General features: G+C 40.9%; 1 protein-coding gene and 1 long non-coding RNA gene across 3 annotated transcripts in view; one reads left to right on the top strand and one right to left on the bottom strand.

The window, feature by feature from the left end:
• The window catches only part of LOC139750197 (integrin alpha-PS4-like), a 154,490-nt gene extending 138,673 nt beyond the window's left edge, over positions 1-15,817 (top strand). Inside the window, 4 exon segments of the mRNA XM_071664621.1 lie at positions 608-780; positions 3,854-3,950; positions 7,707-7,842; positions 14,396-15,817. Of these exon segments, the coding sequence (XP_071520722.1) occupies positions 608-780; positions 3,854-3,950; positions 7,707-7,842; positions 14,396-14,506 (517 nt within the window). The 3' untranslated portion in view covers positions 14,507-15,817.
• The window catches only part of LOC139750200 (uncharacterized), a 139,723-nt gene continuing 122,802 nt past the window's right edge, over positions 7,754-24,674 (bottom strand). For both annotated transcript variants that reach the window (XR_011713103.1, XR_011713102.1), the window contains exon 4: positions 7,754-7,888. This is a non-coding gene — a long non-coding RNA (uncharacterized lncRNA). The remainder of the gene's footprint in view (positions 7,889-24,674) is intronic.

The raw sequence follows: 24,674 nt of genomic DNA, 5'->3' as shown, positions 1-24,674 counted from the left end.
CTCTACAAGTTCTTTTTTGTGCTGTGGGTGCAGTGACAAAACCTGAGAAACATATTCTAGTTTTGGCCTTATGTAGAATATGAATAGCTTGCCAAATATTTCTTTGTCTGTAAACTTGAAAGCTGTTGTGATATTTGCCAGGGGACAGTGTATCTCCTTAGCTATTCTCCTAGAGTGGGATGCTGGTCACCTACCATTTTCCCTCTTTTTAAACTGAGTATTCTCAGTCACCAGTCCTTTTGGAGCACAGAATTCTACAAGCTATTCACCATTTCTGTTCACTTTACAGAAAAATCCTTGCCCCCCAATTGTATATTTATCTAACACATTTCTCATATGTAAACCACCCATCAGAAATACTTGACCTTTTGCATCAAAATTGCTGACACATTCAATCAGCTGTTAAGCACTAAATTGCCCATGTGCGTTTGATTGATTTTTCTGGATGGATTTCTATGATCTAGGAATCTTGCAGATATAATAGAGGATATCTGAAATTTGGAAGAGTGAATTGGTTGAAGAGCCCAGGTCTTGACCATCATTAGGTGTGTTAACATAGTTTTACCTATTGTAAGACAGAAGTTTGAAACTGAATTGTTATTTGTAGGTCTGGTGATCAGGAAAGTGTCTCAGAAGAGGGAATCAAGGATACAAAAGATTTTAACTGCTCCAGCGGTAATATAAAATGTGCTCTTCTCCACTGCTTTATAAACTCCTGGCCAGAAGGTGCCAGCTCAGCAAAGATCTCCATTAAATTGGATGTTGATCTTGCTGTTCTAGGTAAGTTTGCATAACTTTCCATTTGGTAAATATTTCCTAACTACATTGCATATTCTGTATTGATGAATGCTGATAAAGAATTCCGGAGGTAGATGAATGTAATTGATAGTGATTCAACCATCTGTATCTCTGATGCCTTCTCCTCATTAGAACTCCCTCAAGGTGGTGGCTACAGCAATAGTCATCATAACTAGTGAAATCCATTGCCACTTCTTAGCCTTTCGTGTTTCACCCTTAACATGCCACTGGATTAGGGCAACTCTAGTGCACTGTTTGCAGATGCTCTTACCAAATGTTCCTATTGACTACTTCAACCTAATGTTCCTGCCTGATGTCCTTACCTACTACTTCAACCTATGATTCTACCTAAGTGTTCCTACCATTTTGCCAAAAGGCAGGGCTAGCGAGTCAAGTGTTGTCATATTTTATATGCCAATAGTCCAGGTGTGGTTGAGCCTAGACGCTTCACATGCCCTGGTTCAGTCCATTGACAGCATTTCAACCCCAGTATACCACATCGTTCCAATTTAATCTTTTACTTGCATGCCTCTCACCATCCGGTATGTTCAGGCTCCGATTGCTCAAAATCTTTTTCACTCCATCCCTCCACATCCAATTTGGTCTCCTGCTTCTCCTTGTTCCCTCCACATCTTACACATATATCCTCTTCGTCAGTCTTTCCTCACTCATTCTTTCCCTATGTCCAGACCATTTCAAGACACTCTCTCAATCACACTCTTTTTATTTCCACATCTCTCTTACTCTCTCATAGATAGAACATCATTCCAGTTTACTCTTTCCTGTGCTCCCTTTCCACATCCAGGCCCTGCAGAACTTTCCATGGTTTACCCCAGACACTTCACATTCCCTGGTTCAATCCATTGACAGCACGTTGACCCCGGTATACCACATCGTTCCAATTCACTCTATTCCTTGCACGCCTTTCACCCTCCCACATGTTCAGGCCCCGATCACTCAAAATCTTTTTCACTCCATCTTTCCACCTCTAGTTTGGTCTCCCACTTCTCCTCGTTCCCTCCACCTCTGACACATATATCCTCTTTGTCAATCTTTCCTCACTCATTCTTGCCATGTGACCAAGCCATTTCAAAACACCCTCTTCTGCTCTCTCAACCACACTCTTTTTATTACCACACCTCTCTTTACCCTATTATTACTTACTCAATCAAACCACCTCACACCACATATTGTCCTCAAACATCTCATTTCCAGCACATCTACTCTCTCTGCACAACTCTACCTATAGCCCACACCTCGCAACCATATAACATTGTTGGAACCACTATTCCTTCAAACATACCCATTTTTGCTTTCCAAGATAATGTTCTCGACTTCCACACATTCTTCAACGCTCCCAGAATTTTCGCACCCTCCCCTACCCTATGATTCACTTTTGCTTCCATGGTTCCATCCGCTGCCAAACCCACTCCCAGATATGTAAAACACTTCACTTCCTCCAGTTTTTCTCCATGCAAACTTACCTCCCAATTGACTTGTCCCTCAACCCCACTGTACCTAATAACCTTGCTCTTATTTACATTTACTCTCAGCTTTCTTCTTTCACACACTTTACCAAACTCAGTCACCAACTTCTGCAGTTTCTCACATGAATCAGCCACCAGCGCTGTATCATCAGCAAACAACAACTGACTCACTTCCCAAGCTCTCTCATCCACAACAGACTTCATATTTGCCCCTCTTTCTAAAACTCTTGCATTCACCTCCCTAACAACCCCATCCATAAACAAATTAAACAACCATGGAGACATCACACACCCCTGCCGCAAACCTACATTCACTGAGAACCAATCACTTTCCTCTCTTCCTACACGTACACATGCCTTACATCCTCAGTAAAAACTTTTCACTGCTTCTAACAACTTGCCTCCCACACCATATATTCTCAATACCTTCCACAGAGCATCTCTATCAACTCTACCATATGTCTTCTCCAGATCCATAAATGCTATATACAAAAACTCTACCATATGTCTTCTCCAGATCCATAAATGCTATATACAAATCCATTTGCTTTTCTAAGTATTTCTCACATACATTCTTCAAAGCAAACACCTGATCCACACATCCTCTGCCACTTCTGAAACCACACTGCTCTTCCCCAATCTGATGCTCTGTACATGCCTGCACCCTCTCAATCAATACCCTCCCATATAGTTTCCCAGGAATACTCAACAAACTTATACCTTTGTAATTTGAGCACTCACTTTTATCCCCTCTGCCTTTGTACAATGGCACTATGCCAACATTCCGCCAATCCTCAGGCACCTCACCATGAGTCATACATACATTAAATAACCTTACCAACCAGTCAACAATACAGTCACCCCCTTTTTTAATAAATTCCACAGGAATACCATCCAAACCCGCTGCCTTGTCAGCTTTCATCTTCTGCAAAGCTTTTACTACTTCTTCTCTGTTTACCAAATCATTCTCCCTAACCCTCTCACTTTGCACACCACTTTGACCAAAACACCCTATATCTGCCACTCTTATCATCACCACTAAATGTTAAACATTTCTGCTAGATATTGATTAATTTTTGTTCCTGATAGTCACAGTAATAATTGTATATTTACTACCTGCCTCACCTCTTAACAGAAATTAGGTTTTGTTATATTTCATTGAGTTCCAAGTGTAAATTCACTAATACCTATCTAGAAATTATTTGTACCCAGGTCATTGTCATTATCACTTGGTCCTTCCAAAAACAACAATTCTTTCCTCAAAATTGGATGATGTTCTTTCCTTAAAGCCTGAGGGAGCTCAGCAGATCACATCACAGGTATCAGGTTGAATGGTATGCTAAAAGGATGAATAAAGTTATATTGTAAAGAGATGGTATAAATTTCAATACTAAAGTAAGAATTCTAAGAATATAGGAAAAAAGTAAACTTATCTTTGGGAAATGTTATTTAAAGTTGCTGAAGAAAATATTAGTCATCAAAAAGTAAGGAAGATTTAAATTGTGTCTTATTTGTAATAAAACCCAACATTTCTAACACTAAATCCCTCTGCCTGTCGCATTTTTCAGCTGGTCACATTTCTGCAAAAGCTGGAGCTGTCCTGAAGAGCCAAGCCACAGCTACAATTTCTTCTCTCAACCCTGAGCTAGCTTTTGTTGGAGAAAAGTAAGTGTGCTTTCTGGATGTCTAATATGTCTCTCTATATTGTTAGTGTCATTTTCCACACTTAAACCAGGGTTTTATAGGCAGACTTCCTCAAGATATCATTAGTAACCATATATTACATTTGCATACGGTTCATTGTAGAAGCAAAAATGGGTAAAGTATTTAAAAACACCCCTTAGATTTCTGCATTTTCACTTGTTGATATAATGAAGCTGTGATTAATTGTTTCTGTTACAAGTTAGGTGTCACTGGACTCCGCTGACAAATGGTTACATTGTAAGGGAGAATTCACTGTATGAGCTCTATTTTTGTTAGTGGATGCAAAACTGTAGTCTTTTTGAGGACCTTCATGCGTCAAAGGAGCCTATCACTTTCTTTTGTTCCTGCAAGAATCTAATACAAAGGGGCCCTGGAGTTGTACTGTATTATAAAAATATGAGAAGTTAAAAGAGGTTATGGGAAAAGATTGAGGATACTTCAGGATTGAGATACCTGTGTTCAAGCATAGTTGCCAGAGGATAAAAGAGGTTATGGAAAAAAACTGAGGATACTTTAGGATTGAAATAACTGTGTTCATGCACAGTTGCCAGAGGAGGAAAAGGAAACAAGTTTTATTATTTAAGGAGACTCTTCTCTCATTATAGAAAGAGATGAGCTGAACACACTAGTGATTTTGGTACCAAAAAACAGTGACTTGGGGAGTTGACTGTACTGTGATTGACCGAGTCAGAAAAGAGAAAGAGAAAAGGTTGAATTGTATAAATTATTGTGGATTTTGGTTAAGACCAGAAAGATTTATGTGAAGAAGTAAAAAATCAGCACACTTTCTTGTTATAAGAGAATTGACTGTACAAAGAATAGCACTCTAGTGATTATGAGTAGAAATAAAAATGGATTAGTTATCAAATCAGTTTCATGGCTTGATTTGCTTTTTCCCTGATGTGGCAGGCACTGGGGCTGGAGTAATCAAAACATGAATATGGGCAAAAGACTGGTAGCAAAAGGAATGTTGACCTTCATCCCCACCTAGATAACCCCCCACTATAAGGTCAACACAGTTAGAGTCAACCTTGCTAGTAAAGTAGCACCTATACAAAGGATATTTGGTTGAAACCTAAAGATGTAAACATGTTTTGATATGCTTCATGGTAGCCACTGTAAAGGGAGCTGGTCCTAAAGCCTTTGTGGTGTTGCTGAGTTTTTACTAGTGTCCATGTGCCTTATCACTTCTGACATCCTCAAAAGCATTGGCTCTTTGGGATTTCTTACTGCTAGAGATATTACTATTGCAAAGTGCATATGCTGGTCTCTTTCCAGACATCTTCAAAGCATGATGAAGGCTATAAGTTACTTGAAAAGTTGGAGGTAGTGTGAAACATAGTGGTAGATCAAAGAATCCAGCTTCGCTTGCAAACAAGTGGTGACACTATGAAACAAAGCAGCCATGCAAACAGCCTGGAAAAGGATAAAATTCTTGAATGGATAAACAACATAAAATGCATTTACTTTGGATAATTTGGTTTTTTCACCAATAATATACTGTAAAATTACAAAAAATGAGAAGTAAACTGAAAAAGATGCTAACTTAGATGAACTTGATAATGAGTCATCATAAACTGAATTAATGTCCAAGTTATGCTTATATTTGAGCTTAGATAATGATATAATCATTATCTTATGTTATATGGTTGTGAGGCATGGGCTATAGATAGAGTTGTGCGGAGGAAGGTGAATGTGCTGGAAATGAGATGTTTAAGGACAATATGTGGTGTGAGGTGGTTTGATCGAGTAAGTAATGAAAGGGTAAGAGAGATGCGTGTTAATAAAGAGTGTGGTTGAGAGAGCAGAAGAGGGTTTTTTGAAATGGTTTGGTCACATGGAGAGAATGAGGGAGGAAAGATTGACAAAGAGGATATATGTGTCAGAGGTGGAAGGAATGAGAAGTGGGAGACCAAATTGGAGGTAGGAAGATGAAGTGAAAAAGATTTTGAGTGATCGGGGCCTGAACATGCACGAGGGTGAAAGGCGTGCAAGGAATAGAGTGAATTGGATCGATGTGGCATACAGGGGTGACGTGCTGTGAATGGATTGAATCAGGGCATGTGAAGCGTCTGGGGTAATCCATGGAAAGTTTTGTGGGGCCTGGATGTAGAAAGGGAGCAGTGGTTTCGGTGCATTATACATGACAGCTAGAGACTGAGTGTGAACAAATGTGGCCTTTGTTGTCTTTTCCTAGTGCTACCTTGTGCACATGCGGGAGGAGGGGTGGTGTGGTGGGGTGGTGACGGGAATGAATAAGGGCAGACAGTATGAATTATGTACATGTGTATATGTCTGAGTGTGTATATATATGTTTATGTTGAGATGTATAGGTATGTATATGTGTGTGTGTGGACGTGTATGTATATACATGTGTATGTGGGTGGGTTGGGCCAGTCTTTCATCTGTTCCCTTGCGCTACCTCGCTAACTCGTGAGACAGCGACAAACTATAATAAATAAATATGAATATTTTATTTATTTATTATACTTTGTCGCTGTCTCCCAGGTTAGTGAGGTAGCGCAAGGAAATGGACAAAAGAATGGCCCAACCCACCCACATACACATGTATACATACACGTCCACACATGCACATATGCACTCACAGACATATACATATATACACATGTACATAATTCATAATGTCTGCCCTTATTCATTCCTGTCGCCGCCCTGCCACACATGAAATAACAACCCCCTCCGCCGCATGTGCGTGAGGTAGCGCTAGGAAAAGACAACAAAGGCCACATTCGTATATATATATATATATATATATATATATATATATATATATATCCTTGGGGATAGGGGAGAAAGAATACTTCCCATGTATTCCCAGCGTGTCGTAGAAGGCGACTAAAAGGGAAGGGAGGGGGGGGGCTGGAAATCCTCCCCTCTTTTTTTTTTTCCCAAAAGAAGGAACAGAGAAGGGGGCCATGTGAGGATATTCCCTCAAAGGCCCAGTCCTCTGTTCTTAATGCTACCTCGCTGATGCGGGAAATGGCGAATAGTTTGAAAGAAAATATATATATGTATTGGGAGGTAAGTTTGGATGGAGATAAACTGGAGGAAGTGAAGTGTTTTAGATATCTGGGACTGGATTTAGAAGTGGAAGGAAGAGGAAGTGAGTCACAGGGTGGGGGAGGGGGCGAAATTGCTGGGAGTGTTGAAGAATGTGTGGAAGGCGAGAACTTTGTCTCGGAAAACAAAAATGGGTATGTTTGAAGGAATAGTGGTTCCAACAATGTTATATGGTTGCGAGCCGTGGGCTATAGATAGATAGATAGATAGGTTGTGCGGAGGAGGGTGGATGTGTTGGAAATGAGATGTTTAAGGACAATATGTGGTGTGAGGGGGATTTGATTAAGTAATGAAAGGGTAAGAGAGATGTGTGGTAATAAGAGTGTGGTTGAGAGAGCAGAGGAGGGTGTATTGTGAAATGGTTTGGTCACATGGAGAGAATGAGTGAGGAAAGATTGACAAAGAGGATATATGTGTCAGAGGTGGAGGGAACGAGAAGTGGGAGACCAAATTGCAGGTGAAAGGATGGAGTGAAAAAGATTCTGAGTGATCACTCAGAATCTTTTTCACTCCCAATACTCCACCTCCAATTTAGTCACCTACTTCTTGTTCTCTCCACGTCTGACATATATATCCTCTTTGTCAACCTTTGTTGTGTGTCTCTGTTTCTTAATCATTATCTTTTTTGATTAACAGGGATTCATCAGTGGTGGTCGTGACTCACATTCAGCCTGACACTCTGCCAGGAAGGGGCATCCCTTGGTGGGTGATTCTCCTTGCCATCCTTGGGGGTATCTTGCTTTTGGGTCTTCTTATATATGGACTTCACAAGGTAAGGAATTATTTTTGTATCTTGTAATGCTCCGTGCATTTTTGCCCTGTGGATAGTAAGATTTACATAAATTCCCCCTTCACTCCTTGAAATATGCTTGTGGGCTTGGTCATACAAAAGCATACATTCATCATTTCACCATACAAAATGTGGATTTGAATTGCTGAAAAGAATGAAAGAATGTTTTTGCATTTAGTAGTACAGTTTACATATTTAGAAAGTTTAATACTACAATATTATATTAAATATATTAAAGTGTACATGGAGTGTTCAGTGTTGTAAATGGAAATGGTGAAGAGCTTGTACATTTATGTCCTGAAAAAGGACTGGTGATTGGGAATACCTGGTTTAAAAAGAGAGATATACATAAGTATACATATGTAAGTAGGAGAGATGGCCAGAGAGCGTTATTGGATTACATGTTAATTGATAGGCGCACGAAAGAGAGACTTTTGGATGTTAATGTGCTGAGAGGTGCAACTGGAGGGATGTCTGATCATTATCTTGTGGAGGCGAAGGTGAAGATTTGTAGAGGTTTTCAGAGAAGAAGAGAGAATGTGGGGGTGAAGAGAGTGGTGAGAGAGTAAGTGAGCTTGGGAAGGAGACTTGTGTGAGGAAGTACCAGGAGAGACTGAGTACAGAATGGAAAAAGGTAAGAGCAAAGGATGTAAGGGGAGAGGGGGAGGAATGGGATGTATTTAGGGAAGCAGTGATGGCTTGCGCAAAAGATGCTTGTGGCATGAGAAGCGTGGGAGGTGGGCAGATTAGAAAGGGTAGTGAGTGGTGGGATGAAGAAGTAAGATTATTAGTGGAAGAGAAGAGAGAGGCATTTGGACAATTTTTGCAGGGAAATAATGCAAATGACTGGGAGATGTATAAAAGAAAGAGGCAGGAGGTCAAGAGAAAGATGCAAGAGGTGAAAAAGAGGGCAATGAGAGTTGGGGTGAGAGAGCATCATTAGATTTTAGGGAGAACAAAAAGATGTTTTGGAAGGAGGTAAATAAAGTGCGTAAGACAAGGGAACAAATGGGAACATCAGTGAAGGGGGCTAATGGGGAAGTGATAACAAGTAGTGGTGATGTGAGAAGGAAATGGAGTGAGTATTTTGAAGGTTTGCTCAATGTGTTTCATAATAGATTGGCAGATATAGGGTGTTTTGGTCGAGGTGGTGTGCAAAGAGAAAAGGTTAGGGAAAATGATTTGGTAAACAGACTTAGTAAAAGCTTTGTGGAAGATAAAAGATGGCAAGGCAGTGGGTTTGGATGGTATTGCAGTGGAATTTATTATAAAAGGGGGTGACTGTATTGTTGACTGGTTAGTGAGGATATTTAATGTGTGTATGACTCATGGTGAGGTACCTGAGGACTGGTAGAATGCTTGTATAGTGCCATTGTACAAAGGCAAAGGGGATATGAATGAGTGCTCAAATTACAGAGGTATAAGTTTGTTGAGAAGAGAAGAGGTAGTAAAAGCTTTGCGGAAGATGAAAGCCGGCAAGGCAGCGGGTTTGGATAGTATTGCAGTGGAATTTATTAAAAAAAGGGGGTGACTGTATTGTTGACTGGCTGGTAAGGTTATTTAATGTATGTATAATTCATGGTGAGGTGCCTGAGGATTGGCGGAATGCTTGCATAGTGCCATTGTACAAAGGCGAAGGGGACAAAGGTGAGTGCTCAAATTACAGTTTGATGAGTATTCATGGGAAATTATATGGGAGGGTATTGATTGAGAGGGTGAAGGCATGTACAGAGTATCAGATTGGGGAAGAGCAGTGTGGCTTCAGAAGTGGTAGAGGATGTGTGGATCAGGTGTTTGCTTTGAAGAATGTTTGTGAGAAATAGTTAGAAAAGCAAATGGGTTTGTATGTAGCATTTATGGATCTGGAGAAGGCATATGATAGAGATGCTCTGTGGAAGGTATTAAGAATATGTGGTGTGGGAGGCAAATTGTTAGAAGCAGTGAAAAGTTTTTATCGAGGATGTAAGGCATGTGTATGTGTAGGAAGAGAGGAAAGTGATTGGTTCTCAGTGAATGTAGATTTGTGGCAGGGGTGTGTGATGTCTCCATGGTTGTTTAATTTGTATATGGATGAGGTTGTTAGGGAGGTGGATGCAAGTTTTGGAAAGGGGGGCAAGTATGCAGTCTGTTGTGGATGAGAGAGCTTGGGAAGTGAGTCAGTTGTTGTTCGCTGATGATACAGCGCTGGTGGCTGATTCATGTGAAAAACTGCAGAAGCTGGTGACTGAATTTGGTAAAGTGTGTGAAAGAAGAAAGTTTAGAGTAAATGTGAATAAGAGCAAGGTTATTAGGTACAGTAGGGTTGAGGGTCAAGTCAATTGGGAGGTAAGTTTTGACATGGACGAAAACTGGAGGAAGAAGTGTTTTAGATATCTGGGAGTGGATTTGGCAGCGGATGGAACCATGGAAGCGGAAGTAAATCATAGGGTGGGGGAGGGGGTGAAAATTCTGGGAGTGTTGAAGAATGTATGGAAGTCGAGAACTTTATCTCGGAAAGCAAAAATGGGTATGTTTGAAGGAATAGTGGTTCCAACAATGTTGTATGGTTGCGAGGTGTGGGCTATGGATAGAGTTATGCGCAGGAGGGTGGATGTGCTGGAAATGAGATGTTTGAGGACAATATGTGGTGTGAGGTGGTTTGATCGAGTAAGTAATAATAGGGTAAGAGAGATGTGCAGTAATAAAAAGAGTGTGGTTGAGAGAGCAGAAGAGGGTGTTTTGAAATGGTTTGGTCACATGGAGAGAATGAGTGAGGAAAGATTGACAAAGAGGATATATGTGTCAGAGGTGAAAGGAACAAGGAGAAGCGGGAGACCAATTTGGAGGTGGAAGGATGGAGTGAAAAAGATTTTGAGTGATCGGGGCCTGAACATGCAGGAGGGTGAAAGGCGTGCAAGGAATAGAGTGAATTGGAACGATGTGGTATACTGGGGTCAACGTGCTGTCACTGGGTTGAACCAGGGCATGTGAAGCATCTGGGGTAAACCCTGGAAAGTTCTGTGGGGCCTGGATGTGGAAAGGGAGCTGTGGTTTCGGTGCATTATTACATGACAGTTAGAGACTGAGTGTGAACAAATGTGGCCTTTATTGTCTTTTCCTAGCGCTACCTCGCACACATGAGGGGGGAGGGGGTTGTTATCTCATGTGTGGCGGGGTGGCGATGGGAATGAATAAAGGCAGACAGTATGAATTATGTACATGTGTATATATGTATATGTCTGTGTGTGTATATATATGTATACATTGAGATGTATAGGTATGTATATTTGCGTGGGTGGACATGTATGTATATATATGTGTATGTGGGTGGGTTGGGCCATTCTTTCGTCTGTTTCCTTGCACTACCTCGCTAACGCGGGAGACAGCGACAAAGCAAAATAATAATAACAATATAATAAGTTTGTTGAGTATTCCTGGGAAATTATATGGGAGGGTATTGACATAGAGGGTGAAGGCATGTACAGAGCATAAGATTGGGGAAGAGCAGTGTGGTTTCAGAAGTGGTAGAGGATTTCAACGTATACATACACAGACATATATATATATATTTTATTTTTTTTATTATACTTTGTCGCTGTCTCCCGCGTTTGCGAGGTAGCGCAAGGAAACAGACGAAAGAAATGGCCCAACCCCCCCCCCCCCCCCCCCCCCCCCCCCCCATACACATGTATATACATACGTCCACACACGCAAATATACATACCTACACAGCTTTCCATGGCTTACCCCAGACGCTTCACATGCCTTGATTCAATCCACTGACAGCACGTCAACCCCGGTATACCACATCGCTCCAATTCACTCTATTCCTTGCCCTCCTTTCACCCTCCTGCATGTTCAGGCCCCGATCACACAAAATCTTTTTCACTCCATCTTTCCACCTCCAATTTGGTCTCCCTCTTCTCCTTGTTCCCTCCACCTCCGACACATATATCCTCTTGGTCAATCTTTCCTCACTCATCCTCTCCATGTGCCCAAACCACTTCAAAACACCCTCTTCTGCTCTCTCAACCACGCTCTTTTTATTTCCACACATCTCTCTTACCCTTACGTTACTCACTCGATCAAACCACCTCACACCACACATTGTCCTCAAACATCTCATTTCCAGCACATCCATCCTCCTGCGCACAACTCTATCCATAGCCCACGCCTCGCAACCATACAACATTGTTGGAACCACTATTCCTTCAAACATACCCATTTTTGCTTTCCGAGATAATGTTCTCGACTTCCACACATTCTTCAAGGCCCCCAGAATTTTCGCCCCCTCCCCCACCCTATGATCCACTTCCGCTTCCATGGTTCCATCCGCTGCCAGATCCACTCCCAGATATCTAAAACACTTCACTTCCTCCAGTTTTTCTCCATTCAAACTCACCTCCCAATTGACTTGACCCTCAACCCTACTGTACCTAATAACCTTGCTCTTATTCACATTTACTCTTAACTTTCTTCTTCCACACACTTTACCAAACTCAGTCACCAGCTTCTGCAGTTTCTTACATGAATCAGCCACCAGCGCTGTATCATCAGCGAACAACAACTGACTCACTTCCCAAGCTCTCTCATCCCCAACAGACTTCATACTTGCCCCTCTTTCCAAAACTCTTGCATTCACCTCCCTAACAACCCCATCCATAAACAAATTAAACAACCATGGAGACATCACACACCCCTGCCGCAAACCTACATTCACTGAGAGCCAATCACTTTCCTCTCTTCCTACACGTACACATGCCTTACATCCTCGATAAAAACTTTTCACTGCTTCTAACAACTTTCCTCCCACACCATATATTCTTAATACCTTCCACAGAGCATCTCTATCAACTCTATCATATGCCTTCTCCAGATCCATAAATGCTACATACAAATCCATTTGCACATATTCATACTTGCTGCCTTCATCCATTCCCATTGCCACCCTGCCACACATGAAATGGCACCCTCCTCCCCCTGTGCACGTGTGAGGTAGTGCTAGGAAAAGACAACAAAGGCCACATTTGTTCACACTCAGTCTCTAGCTCCCTTTCCACATCTAAGCCCCACAAAACTTTCCATGATTTACCCCAGATGCTTCACATGCCCTGGTTCAATCCATTGACAGCACGTCGACCCCTGTATACCACATCATTCCAATTCACTTAAAATCTTTTTCACTCCATCCTTCCACCTCCAATTTGGTTTCCCGCTTCTCCTTGTTCCCTTCACCTCTGACACATATATCCTCTTTGTCAATCTTTCCTCACTCATTCTCTCCATATGTCCAAACCATTTCAACACACCCTCTTTTGCTCTCCCAACCACACTTTTTATTTCTACACATCTCTCTTACCCTTTCATATCAAAAATAAAAAAAGGCAGCAGAGCTTGTCTGGCATGAAATTAAAGCTATGTGATCTGGCATGCTTGGGTGTATGAAAGTATAGGCATGAAATGTTTTGTGAGTGATAATGTATTTAAAAATTAATTGATTGTAGATGTGCGAAATATAGATGGTTACAAATTCAAACTAGATTGGGATAATTTCTTTCACTCCATTTACACTTATCATAGGGAAGGAGAGGTTTGGGAAGCAATTTTGAATGAGCTTTTGAGTGTAATAGAGGCAGTGAGTGAAAATGAGTGGTGCTTTGCTGTGGGTGATATAAATGGATAGGTATTACTCGTTTAAAAGTTTGTTTTGGGTCTCTAAAATCTAGGGTCCATTTTTATCAAAATGATTCTTTTTTCAGTGTCAAGCAAGCTTTGGGTACAATAGTTTTCATAATCAGACATTACTGCACTGTATTCTGTGAAAAAAGCTAATAGTAGAAGACACTACCCAACCAGAAGCCATTTTTTTTTCTATTCATTTGGAAGCTAAATATACAAAATCACCCATTTTATGCAGCAAGATGTGCATGTGGTTAATGTGAATGGAGATGAAAATCTCACCTGATGCTTCATCAAGAAGTGCAAAGTATTTGATTATGAAGAGTTGTAGTGTGAAAAACTCCTTTCACATTATCATAATCTTAAAAAGTTAAGGATATATATAAATGAACAGAGGCATTTTGCACTAGAGCCACTCAGATTGGTAAGGAGTTACATATAGCAGTCGCATAGATGCATAATAAATATAATATATTTCAGAGATGATGATGACTAGCTAGATACTAAATACAGGAAATACTGTAATTATTCTTGGTTTTCATAGTGAACATTTAATAAACTGGTGGTTAAATCCAAAGTTGTACTTCATATCATTTGATTGTTTCACCATTCTGAAAAACACTTTTAATATTTTTGCATTTCTGATGATTTTTCTCTTTAACTCATTTTTCTCATTGCCTGGGTTTTTTACATACTGTGGTAGTTATAGTTTTTTCATATTTACCACAGATATTGCAGCACATTAATGACAGCTAAGGACCATAGTTGTTGATGTGGCTCATAACTCTAAATACGTCAGTCACTGGTGAAGTTCAGTTAGAAGCCACTAACAACCAATTTTCTACATATTATTATTGAGTCAATTTATTTTTTTCAGGCTGGATTCTTCAAACGTAAAGAATACGAAGAAATGAAGGCTCACCAAGCACACGTTGAATCTTTTGATAACTATGGCGCAACAAATGTAGGCCTCATTAGGGATAAATAATCTCCTGATTGGTCTTGTGTCTTATGATGAATGAAGTAACAAATATGTTAACCCTTTAAATGCTGGCTGGGGTAAATGTCTCCAAAACAGACAACACTGTAAAATATGACATGATGAATATCCATTTCACAGCCATAGCCATTTAAACCTAGAATGTACCCAATCAGGATGGGGCTCACTTGAGATTGTGCAATGTCTTTACTTCATGATGATCTAAAAGGGCTTGGGGGATTTTTCTAAGGGGTAATTAGAGTTTTGAGTGACATATGCTACTAGAAAATATGAGTAGGAAATTTACATGATGCATATATATACATTTGCCACACTTTCCTGGAATGATCTTGGTGATCTGTTAGTAATCAGGAGATTTGAGGATTTTTCTGTGGTTTCCTAAGAGCTGACAATGACCTATGGCATACAAATACTTCAAAAAAAGCATGAGCCTACTGAAATGGGGAGGAAATTTGAATATATACACAAGTGCTATCAACACTTTGCCAGAACACTGTAAGTATAAACATTTAAAGGGTTAACAGATATAAATGATCTCCTTATCAATTTAATATGAACAGAGTAGCCCAGCTGTTTGAATTTAAGGTGAATTGTAAACATCATTTCTGCAACAAAAATTCACGGATGTTGGTGACTTTCCAGTTGCATTACCAGATGAATGTATTAGTCAAAACTATCAGCATTCAGTAGACTCAGAATAACTTGATGCAAGGACAAACATTGAATTTAAAACTCAGAAGGATTAGATTTATCTATGAGCATATGGTAGAATGGATGGGGACTTCCTGTGATATGATCAACACTGATCATTTTATTATGTCCTCCAAGTGGTTAACTCCATTTTATCCTTAATGTGTCATGAGTTGGTGCTATTGTGCCATAAACTAACAACCCCTTAGAATATATGCATATGCCTGAAAAGACATATTTAATGAATTATTGATAGCAGGGAGAAAATGATTTATCAATTTCTGTCTATACTATGTATACATTTCTTAATATGAAAGCAGAGTGGCACATGCATAAACTTCACTGAATTCTTTGGTTACTGATTATCATACTAAAACTTCAAGATTATAGTTAAAGCACTTAATTTTGTTTGAACTTCATGAATGAAGAAGAATGTTTGTGCTTCATTATACCCTTATTCATTTTCATAGTCAGCCACACCAAAGATATACTTACTTTTCCCATTTCTGCATCTTATTAGTGTTATTACTGTACTGGTGTATCTACAGATAAGGGAGGTTTCATAGATGTAAATATGTCATGCTTTTTAATAAATATTATTTTTACACAGACACTGTTTTAAACTATAGCTTTATCCTTAAAAATGGCTGGAAAAAATATCCATATGCATTAATGATCATTAACACCAAAAGCACAAAATCTAATGAAATGGTTTGATAAAACTACTGTAACATGTATCTTTCTAAGGAAAATTAGCTGGAAAATGTATCTAAAATACATCTTTCCACACATTTTTCTTTTTTATTTATATGCCGACATATTCAATACCATCTTTCTGTAAACTTTAAAAGAAAGCTATGTATCTTGTACACAAAAACTGAGTACCTGCATATTTCTATCAGCTTTTAGATTAATACCTGTGGTTTTCAGCTCAGAGTTAAAATGTTGTTCAAGGCCAAGTATATCCATAGTTTTGCTAATGTACTTTCTACAGATATAACTACAGTTTACATGCATTCTTGATAGGATATACATATATGGAAAAATATAATTGCAGGATTTGACTGACTGCTTATTAGTTTTACGACCAATTCAAATTGCAGGATTTGACAGACTGCTTAAATTCTTTTTATTTATTTATTTATTTTGCTTTGTCGCTGTCTCCTGCGTTAGCGAGGTAGCGCAAGGAAACAGACAAAAGAATGGCCCAACCCACCCACATACACATGTATATACATACACATCCACACACGCAAATATACATACCTATACATCTCAATGTACACATATATATACACACACAGACATATACATATATACACATGTACATAATTCATAGTCTGCCTTTATTCATTCCCATTGCCACCTCGCCATGCATGGAATAACAACCCCCTCCCCCCCTCATGTGTGCGAGGTAGCGCTAGGAAAGACAACAAAGGCCCCATTCGTTCACACTCAGTCTCTAGCTGTCATGTAATAATGCACCGAAACCATTCTTATGTATAGCAAAATCCTGTAGGTTCTGCTAATTTTTTTGATGTATTTAATAAAAAATTTACATGGTAAATAGCCTACCATTTGCGGCATCTTGTCTGTGAAGAAATTGCATCTGTTGTTGTCACACAACATACATGATGAGAGAATGATCCATGATATGTTCTATCATGGTAATCATTGTGATAAGAATCATCCCTCCCAACTTAAGGTTGAGGGTATAATTGGTGTACATGGGGTATTCAGTGTTGTAAATGGAAATGGTGAAGGGCTTGTGGATTTGTGTGCCGAAAAAAGACTGGCGATTGGGAATACTTGGTTTAAAGAGAGATATACATTATACGTATCTTTCTTCCCTATCCCTGGGGATAGGGGAGAAAGAATACTTCCCACGCATTCCTCACGTGTCGTAGAAGGCGACTAAAGGGGACAGGAGCGGGAGGGCTAGAAACCCTCCCCTCCTTGTACTTTACCTTTCTAAAAGAGGAAACAGAAGGAGTCACGCAAGGAGTGCTCATCCTCCTCGTAGACTCAGATTGGGGTGTCTGAATGTGTGTGGATGTAACCAAGAGGAGAAAAAAGGAGAGATAGGTAGTATGTATACATACAGTATAGGCGACTAAAGGGGACAGGAGCGGGAGGGCTAGAAACCCTCCCCTCCTTGTACTTTAACTTTCTAAAAGAGGAAACAGAAGGAGTCACGCAAGGAGTGCTCATCCTCCTCGTAGACTCAGATTGGGGTGTCTGAATGTGTGTGGATGTAACCAAGAGGAGAAAAAAGGAGAGATAGGTAGTATGTTTGAGGAAAGGAACCTGGATGTTTTAGCTCTGAGTGAAACGAAGCTCAAGGGTAAAGGGGAAGAGTGGTTTGGGAATGTCTTGGGAGTAAAGTCAGGGGTTAGTGAGAGGACAAGAGTAAGGGAAGGAGTAGCACTACTCCTGAAACGAGTGGTGGGAGTATGTGATAGAGTGTAAGAAAGTAAACTCTAGATTGATATGGGTAAAACTGAAAGTGGATGGAGAGAGATGGGTGATTATTGGTGCATATGCACCTGGGCATGAGAAGAAAGATCATGAAAGGCAAGTGTTTTGGGTGCAGCTGAGTGAGTGTGTTAGTAGTTTTGATGCACAAGACCGGGTTATAGTGATGGGTGATTTGAATGCAAAGATGAGTAATGTGGCAGTTGAGGGAATAATTGGTGTACATGGGGTGTTTAGTGTTGTAAATGGAAATGGTGAAGAGCTTGTAGATTTATGTCCTGAAAAAGGACTGGTGATTGGGAATACCTGGTTTAAAAAGCGAGATATACATAAGTATATGTTTGTAGGTAGGAGAGATGGCCAGAGAGTGTTATTGGATTACATGTTAATTGATAGGCACGCAAAAGAGAGACTTTTAGATGTTAATGAGCTGAGAGGTGCAACTGGAGGGATGTCTGATCATTATCTTGTGGAGGCAAAAGTGAAGATTTGTAGAGGTTTTCAGAAAACGAGAGAATGTTGGGGTGAAGAGAGTGGTGACAGTAAGTGAGCTTGGGAAGGAGACTTGTGTGAGGAAGTACCTGGAGAGACCGAGTACAGAATGGAAAAAGGTGAGAACAAAGGAGGTAAGGGGAGTGGGGGAGGAATGGGATGTATTTAGGGAAGCAGTGATGGCTTGAGCAAAAGATCCTTGTGGCATGAGAAGCGTAGGAGGTGGGCAGATTAGAAAGGGTAGTGAGTGGTGGGATGAAGAAGTAAGATTATTAGTGAAAGAGAAGAGAGAGGCACTTGGACAATTTTTGGAGGGAAATAATGCAAATGACTGGGAGATGTATAAAAGAAAGAAGCAGGAGGTCAAGAAAAAGGTGCAAGAGGTGAAAAAGAGGGCAAATGAGAGTTGGGGTGAGAGAGTATCATTAAATTTTAGGAAGAATAAAAAGATGTTTTGGGAGGAGGTAAATAAAGAGCATAAGACAAGGGAACAAATGGGAACACCAGAGAAGGGGGCTAATGGGGAGGTGATAACAAGTAGGGGTGATGTGAGAAGGAAATGGAGTGAGTATTTTGAAGGTTTGTTGAATGTGTTTGATGATAGAGTGGCAGATATAAGGTGTTTTGGTCAAGGTGGTGTGCAAAGAGAGAGGGTTAGGGAGAATGATTTGGTAAACAGAGAAGAGGTAGTAAAAGCTTTGCGGAAGATGAAAGCCGGCAAGGCAGCGGGTTTGGGTGGTATTGCAGTGGAATTTATTAAAAAAGCGGGTGAATGTACTGTTGACTGGTTGGTAAGATTATTTAATGTATGTATGACTCATGGTGAGGTGCCTGAAGATTGGCGGAATGCTTGCATAGTGCCATTGTGCAAAGGCAAAGGGGATAAAAGTGAGTGCTCAAATTACAGAGGTATAAGTTTGTTAAGTATTCATGGGAAATTATATGGGAGGGTATGATTGAGAGGGTGAAGGCATGTACAGAGCATCAGATTGGAGAAGAGCAGTGTGGTTTCAGAAGTGGTAGAGGATGTGTGGATCAGGTGTTTGTTTGAAGAAAGTATAAGAAATACTTAGAAAAGTAAATGGATTTGTATGTAGCATTTATGGATCTGGAGAAGGCATATGATAGATATGCTCTGGGGAAGGTATTAAGTATATATGGTGTGGGAGGCAAGTTGTTAGAAGCAGTGAAAAGTTTTTATCAAGGATGTAAGGCATGTGTACATGTAGGTAGGAAGAGAGGAAACTGATTGGTTTCAGTGAACGTTGGTTTGTGGCAGGGGTGCGTGATGTCTCCATGGTTGTTTAATTTGTTTATGGATGGGGTTGTTAAGGAGGTGAATGCAAGAGTTTTGGAAAGAGGGGCAAGTATGCAGTCTGTTGTGGATGAGAGAGCTTGGGAAGTGACTCAGTTGTTGTTCGCTGATGATACAGCGCTGGTGGCTGATTCGGGTGAGAAACTGCAGAAGCTGGTGACTGAGTTTGGTAAAGTGTGTGAAAGAAGAAAGCTGAGAGTAAATGTGAAGAAGAGCAAGGTTATTTGGTACAGTTGGGTTGAGGGACAAGTCAACTGGGGGTTAAGTTTGAACGGAGAAAAACTGGAGGAAGTGAAGTGTTTTAGATATCTGGGAGTGGATTTGGCAGCAGATGGAACCATGGAAGCGGAAGTGAATCATAGGGTGGGGGAGGGGGCGAAAGTTCTAGGAGCATTGAAAGATATGTGGAAGTCGAGAACATTATCTTGGAAAGCAAAAATGGGTATGTCTGAAGGAATAGTGGTTCCAACAATGATATATGGGTTGTGAGGCGTGGGCTATAGATAGAGTTGTGCGGAGGAGGGTGGATGTGCTGGAAATGAGATGTTTGAGGACAATATGTGGTGTGAGGTGGTTTGATCGAGTAAGTAATGAAAGGGTAAGAGAGATGTATGGTAATAAAAAGAGTGTGGTAGAGAGAGCGAGCAGAAGAGGGTGTTTTGAAATGGTTTGGTCACATGGAGAGAATGAGTGAGGAAAGATTGACAAAGAGGATATATGTGTCAGAGGTGGAGGGAACGAGAAGTGGGAGACCAAACTGGAGGTGGAAAGATGGAGTGAAAAAGATTTTGAGTGATCGAGGCCTGAACATGCAGGAGGGTGAAAGGCGTGCAAGGAATAGAGTGAATTGGAACTATGTGGTATACTGGGGTCGACGTGCTGTCAATGGATTGAACCAGGGCATGTGAAGTGTCTGGGGTAAACCATGGAAAGTTCTGTGGGGCCTGGATGTGGAAAGGAAGCTGTGGTTTTGGTGCATTATACATGACAGCTAGAGACTGAGCGTGAACGAGTTTGGCCTTTGTTGTCTTTTCCTAGCGCTACCTCGCACACATGCGGGGGGAAGGGGTTGTTGTTTCATGTGTGGCATGATGGCGACGGGAATCGATGGGGGCAGACAGTACATATACATGTGTATATATGTGTATATACATGTGTATATATGTATATGTCTGTGTGTGTATATATATGTATATGTTGAGATGTATAGGTATGTATATGTGTGTGTGTGGATGTGTATGTATATACATGTGTATGTAGGTGGGTTGGGCCATTCTTTCGTCTGTTTCTTTGTGCTACCTTGCTAATGCGGGAGACAGCGACAAAGTATGATAAATAAAAAAATAAATCTGTGTAGGAAAGATGGTCAATGGGCATTATTGGATTGATAGTCATGTAAAAGAGAGACTTTTGGACGTTGATGTGCTGAAAGGGGCAGCTGGAGGAATGTCTGATCACTATCTTGTGGAGGTGGAGATTTGGTGAGTTTTTCAAAAAAGAGGAGAGAATGCTGGGGTGAAGAGAGTGGTGAGAGTAAGTACCATGAGAGACGGAGTGTAGAATGGCAAAAGGTGAGAGCAAATGACATGAGGGGAGTGGATGAGGAAAGGAGTGTATTTAGGGAAGTTGCGATGGCTTGTGATGACATGTGGCATGAGAACGGTGGGAGATGGGCTGATTAGAAAGGTTGTGAGTGGTGGGATGAAGTAAGGTTGTTAGTGAAAGAAAAGAGAAGCATTTGAAGGATATCTGCAGGGAAGTAGTGCAAATGACTGGGAGATGTATAAAAGAAAGCAGCAGGAGGTCAAGAGAAAGGTGCAGGAGTTGAAAAAGAGGGCAAATGAGAGCTGGGGTTAGAGAGTATCATTAGATTTTAAGGAGAATAAAAGGTTGTTTGGAAGGCAGTAAACAACGTATGTAAAACAAAAGAACAAATGGGAACTTCGGTGAAGGGGGCAAGTGGGGAGGTAATTACAGCAAGTGATGAAGTGAGAAGATGGAGTGAGTATTTTGAAGGTTTGTTGAATGTGTTTATGGACCATGGTGAAGTGCCTGAGGATTGGTGGAATACATGCATAGTGCCACTGTACAAAGGCAAAGGGGATAAAGGTGAATGTTTAAACTACAGAGGCATAAGTTTGATGAGTATTCCTGGGAAATTGTATGGGAAGGTACTGATTGAGAGGGTGAAGGCATGTACAGAGCATCAGACTGGAGAAGAGCAGTGTAGTTTCAGAAGTGGTAGAGGATGTGTGGATCAGGCAAATGCTTTGAAGAATGTATGTGAGAAATATTTAGAAAAACAGATGGATTTGTATGTAGCATTCATGGATCTGGAGAAGGCATATGATAGGGTTGATAGAGATGCTTTGTGGAAGGTTTTAAGGGTATATGGTATGGGAGGTAAGATGCTAGAAACAGTGAAAAGTCTTTACCAAGGATGTAAGGCATGGGTATGAATAGGAAGAGAGGAGAGTGACTGGTTCTCAGTGAATGTCGGTTTGCGGCAGGGGTGTGTGATGTCCCCATGGTTAATTTGTTTATGGATGGGGTGGTCAGGGAGGTAAGTGCAAGAGTTTTGGAGAGTGGGACAAGTATGCAGTCTGTTGTGGATGAGAGGGCTTGGGAAGTGAGTCAGTTGTTGTTCACCTATGATAAAGCTCTGGTGGCTGATTCATGCAAGAAATTGGTGACTGAGTTTGGAAAAGTGTGTGAAAGGAGAAAGTTGAGAGTAAATGTGAATAAGAGCAAGGTTATTAGGTTCTGTAGTGTTAAGAGACAAGTTTGAATGGAGAAAAATTGGGGGAAGTGAAGTGTTTTACATGTCTGGGGATAGGGGAGAAAGAATACTTCCCACGTATTCCCCGAGTGTCGTAGAAGGCGACTAAAAGGGGAGGGAGCGGGGGGTCTGGAAATCCTCCCCTCTCTTGTTTTTTTTTAATTTTCCAAAAGAAGGAACAGAGAAGGGGGTCAGGTGAGGATATTCCCTCTAAGGCCCAGTTCTCTGTTCTTAACGCTACCTCGCTAATGCGGGAAATGGCAAATAGTGTGAAAAAAAAGAAAAAAAAAATATATATATATATATATATATATATTATCCCTGGGGATGGGGAGAAAGAATACTTCCCACGTATTCCCTGCGTGTCGTAGAAGGTGACTAAAAGGGGAGGGAGCGGGGGGGCTGGAAATCCTCCCCTCTTGTTTTTTTTTTTTTTTTTTTAACTTTCCAAGAGAGGGAACAGAGAAGGGGGCCAGGTGAGGATATTCCCTCAGAGGCCCAGTCCTCTGTTGTTAACGCTACCTTGCTAATGCGGGAAATGGCGAATAGTTTGAAAGAAAGAAAAGCCGGCAAGGCAGCAGGTTTGGATGGTATTGCAGTGGAATTTATTAAAAAAGGGGGTGACTGTATTATTGACTGGTTGGTAAGGTTATTTAATGTATGTATGACTCATGGTGAGGTGCCTGAGGATTGGCGGAATGCGTGCATAGTGCCATTGTACAAAGGCAAAGGGGATAAGAGTGAGTGCTCAAATTACAGGTATTAAGAATATATGGTGTGGGAGGCAAGTTGTTAGAAGCAGTGAAAAGTTTTTATCGAGGATGTAAGGCATGTGTACGTGTAGGAAGAGAGGAAAGTGATTGGTTCTCAGTGAATGTAGGTTTGCGGCAGGGGTGTGTGATGTCTCCATGGTTGTTTAATTTGTTTATGGATGGGGTTGTTAGGGAGGTGAATGCAAGAGTTTTGGAAAGAGGGGCAAGTATGAAGTCTGTTGGGGATGAGAGAGCTTGGGAAGTGAGTCAGTTGTTGTTCGCTGATGATACAGCCCTGGTGGCTGATTCATGTGAGAAACTACAGAAGCTGGTGACTGAGTTTGGTAAAGTGTGTGAAAGAAGAAAGTTAAGAGTAAATGTGAATAAGAGCAAGGTTATTAGGTACAGTAGGGTTGAGGGTCAAGTCAACTGGGAGGTGAGTTTGTATGGAGAAAAACTGGAGGAAGTGAAGTGTTTTAGATATCTGGGAGTGGATCTGGCAGCGGATGGAACCATGGAAGCGGAAGTGGATCATAGGGTGGGGGAGGGGGCGAAAATTCTGGGAGCCTTGAAGAATGTGTGGAAGTCGAGAACATTATCTCGGAGAGCAAAAATGGGTATGTTTGAAGGAATAGTGGTTCCAACAATGTTGTATGGTTGCGAGGCGTGGACTATGGATAGAGTTGTGCGCAGGAGGATGGATGTGCTGGAAATGAGATGTTTGAGGACAATGTCTGGTGTGAGATGGTTTGATCGAGTAAGTAACGTAAGGGTAAGAGAGATGTGTGGAAATAAAAAGAGCGTGGTTGAGAGAGCAGAGGAGGGTGTTTTGAAATGGTTTGGTCACATGGAGAGAATGAGTGAGGAAAGATTGACCAAGAGGATATATGTGTCGGAGGTGGAGGGAACGAGGAGAAGAGGGAGACCAAATTGGAGGTGGAAAGATGGAGTGAAAAAGATTTTGTGTGATCGGGGCCTGAACATGCAGGAGGGTGAAAGGAGGGCAAGGAATAGAGTGAGTTGGAGCGATGTGGTATACCGGGGTTGATGTGCTGTCAGTGGATTGAATCAGGGCATGTGAAGCGTCTGGGGTAAACCATGGAAAGCTGTGTAGGTATGTACATTTGCGTGTGTGGACGTATGTATATACATGTGTATGGGGGTGGGTTGGGCGATTTCTTTCGTCTGTTTCCTTGCGCTACCTCGCAAACACGGGAGACAGCGGCAAAAAAAAAAAAAAAAAAAAAAAAAAAAAAAAAAAAGTTTGTTGAGTATTCCTGGTAAATTATATGGGAGGGTACTGATTGAGAGGGTGAAGGCATGTACAGAGCATCAGATTGGAGAAGGGCAGTGTGGTTTCAGAAGTGGTAGAGGATGTATGGATCAGGTGTTTGCTTTGAAGAATGTATGTGAGAAATACTTAGAAAAGCAAATGGATTTGTGTGTAGCATTTATGGATCTGGAGAAGGCATAAGATAGAGTTGATAGAGATAATCTGTGGAAGGTATTAAGAATATATGGTGTGGGAGGAAAGTTGTTAGAAGCAGTGAAAAGTTTTTATCGAGGATGTAAGGCATGTGTACGTGTAGGAAGAGAGGAAAGTGATTGGTTCTCAGTGAATGTAGGTTTGCGGCAGGGGTGTGTGATGTCTCC

The sequence above is a fragment of the Panulirus ornatus genome, chromosome 9, assembly GCF_036320965.1.
Source record: "Panulirus ornatus isolate Po-2019 chromosome 9, ASM3632096v1, whole genome shotgun sequence".
Classification (NCBI taxonomy): domain Eukaryota; kingdom Metazoa; phylum Arthropoda; class Malacostraca; order Decapoda; family Palinuridae; genus Panulirus; species Panulirus ornatus.
This window is presented reverse-complemented; position numbering and strand designations above follow the sequence as displayed.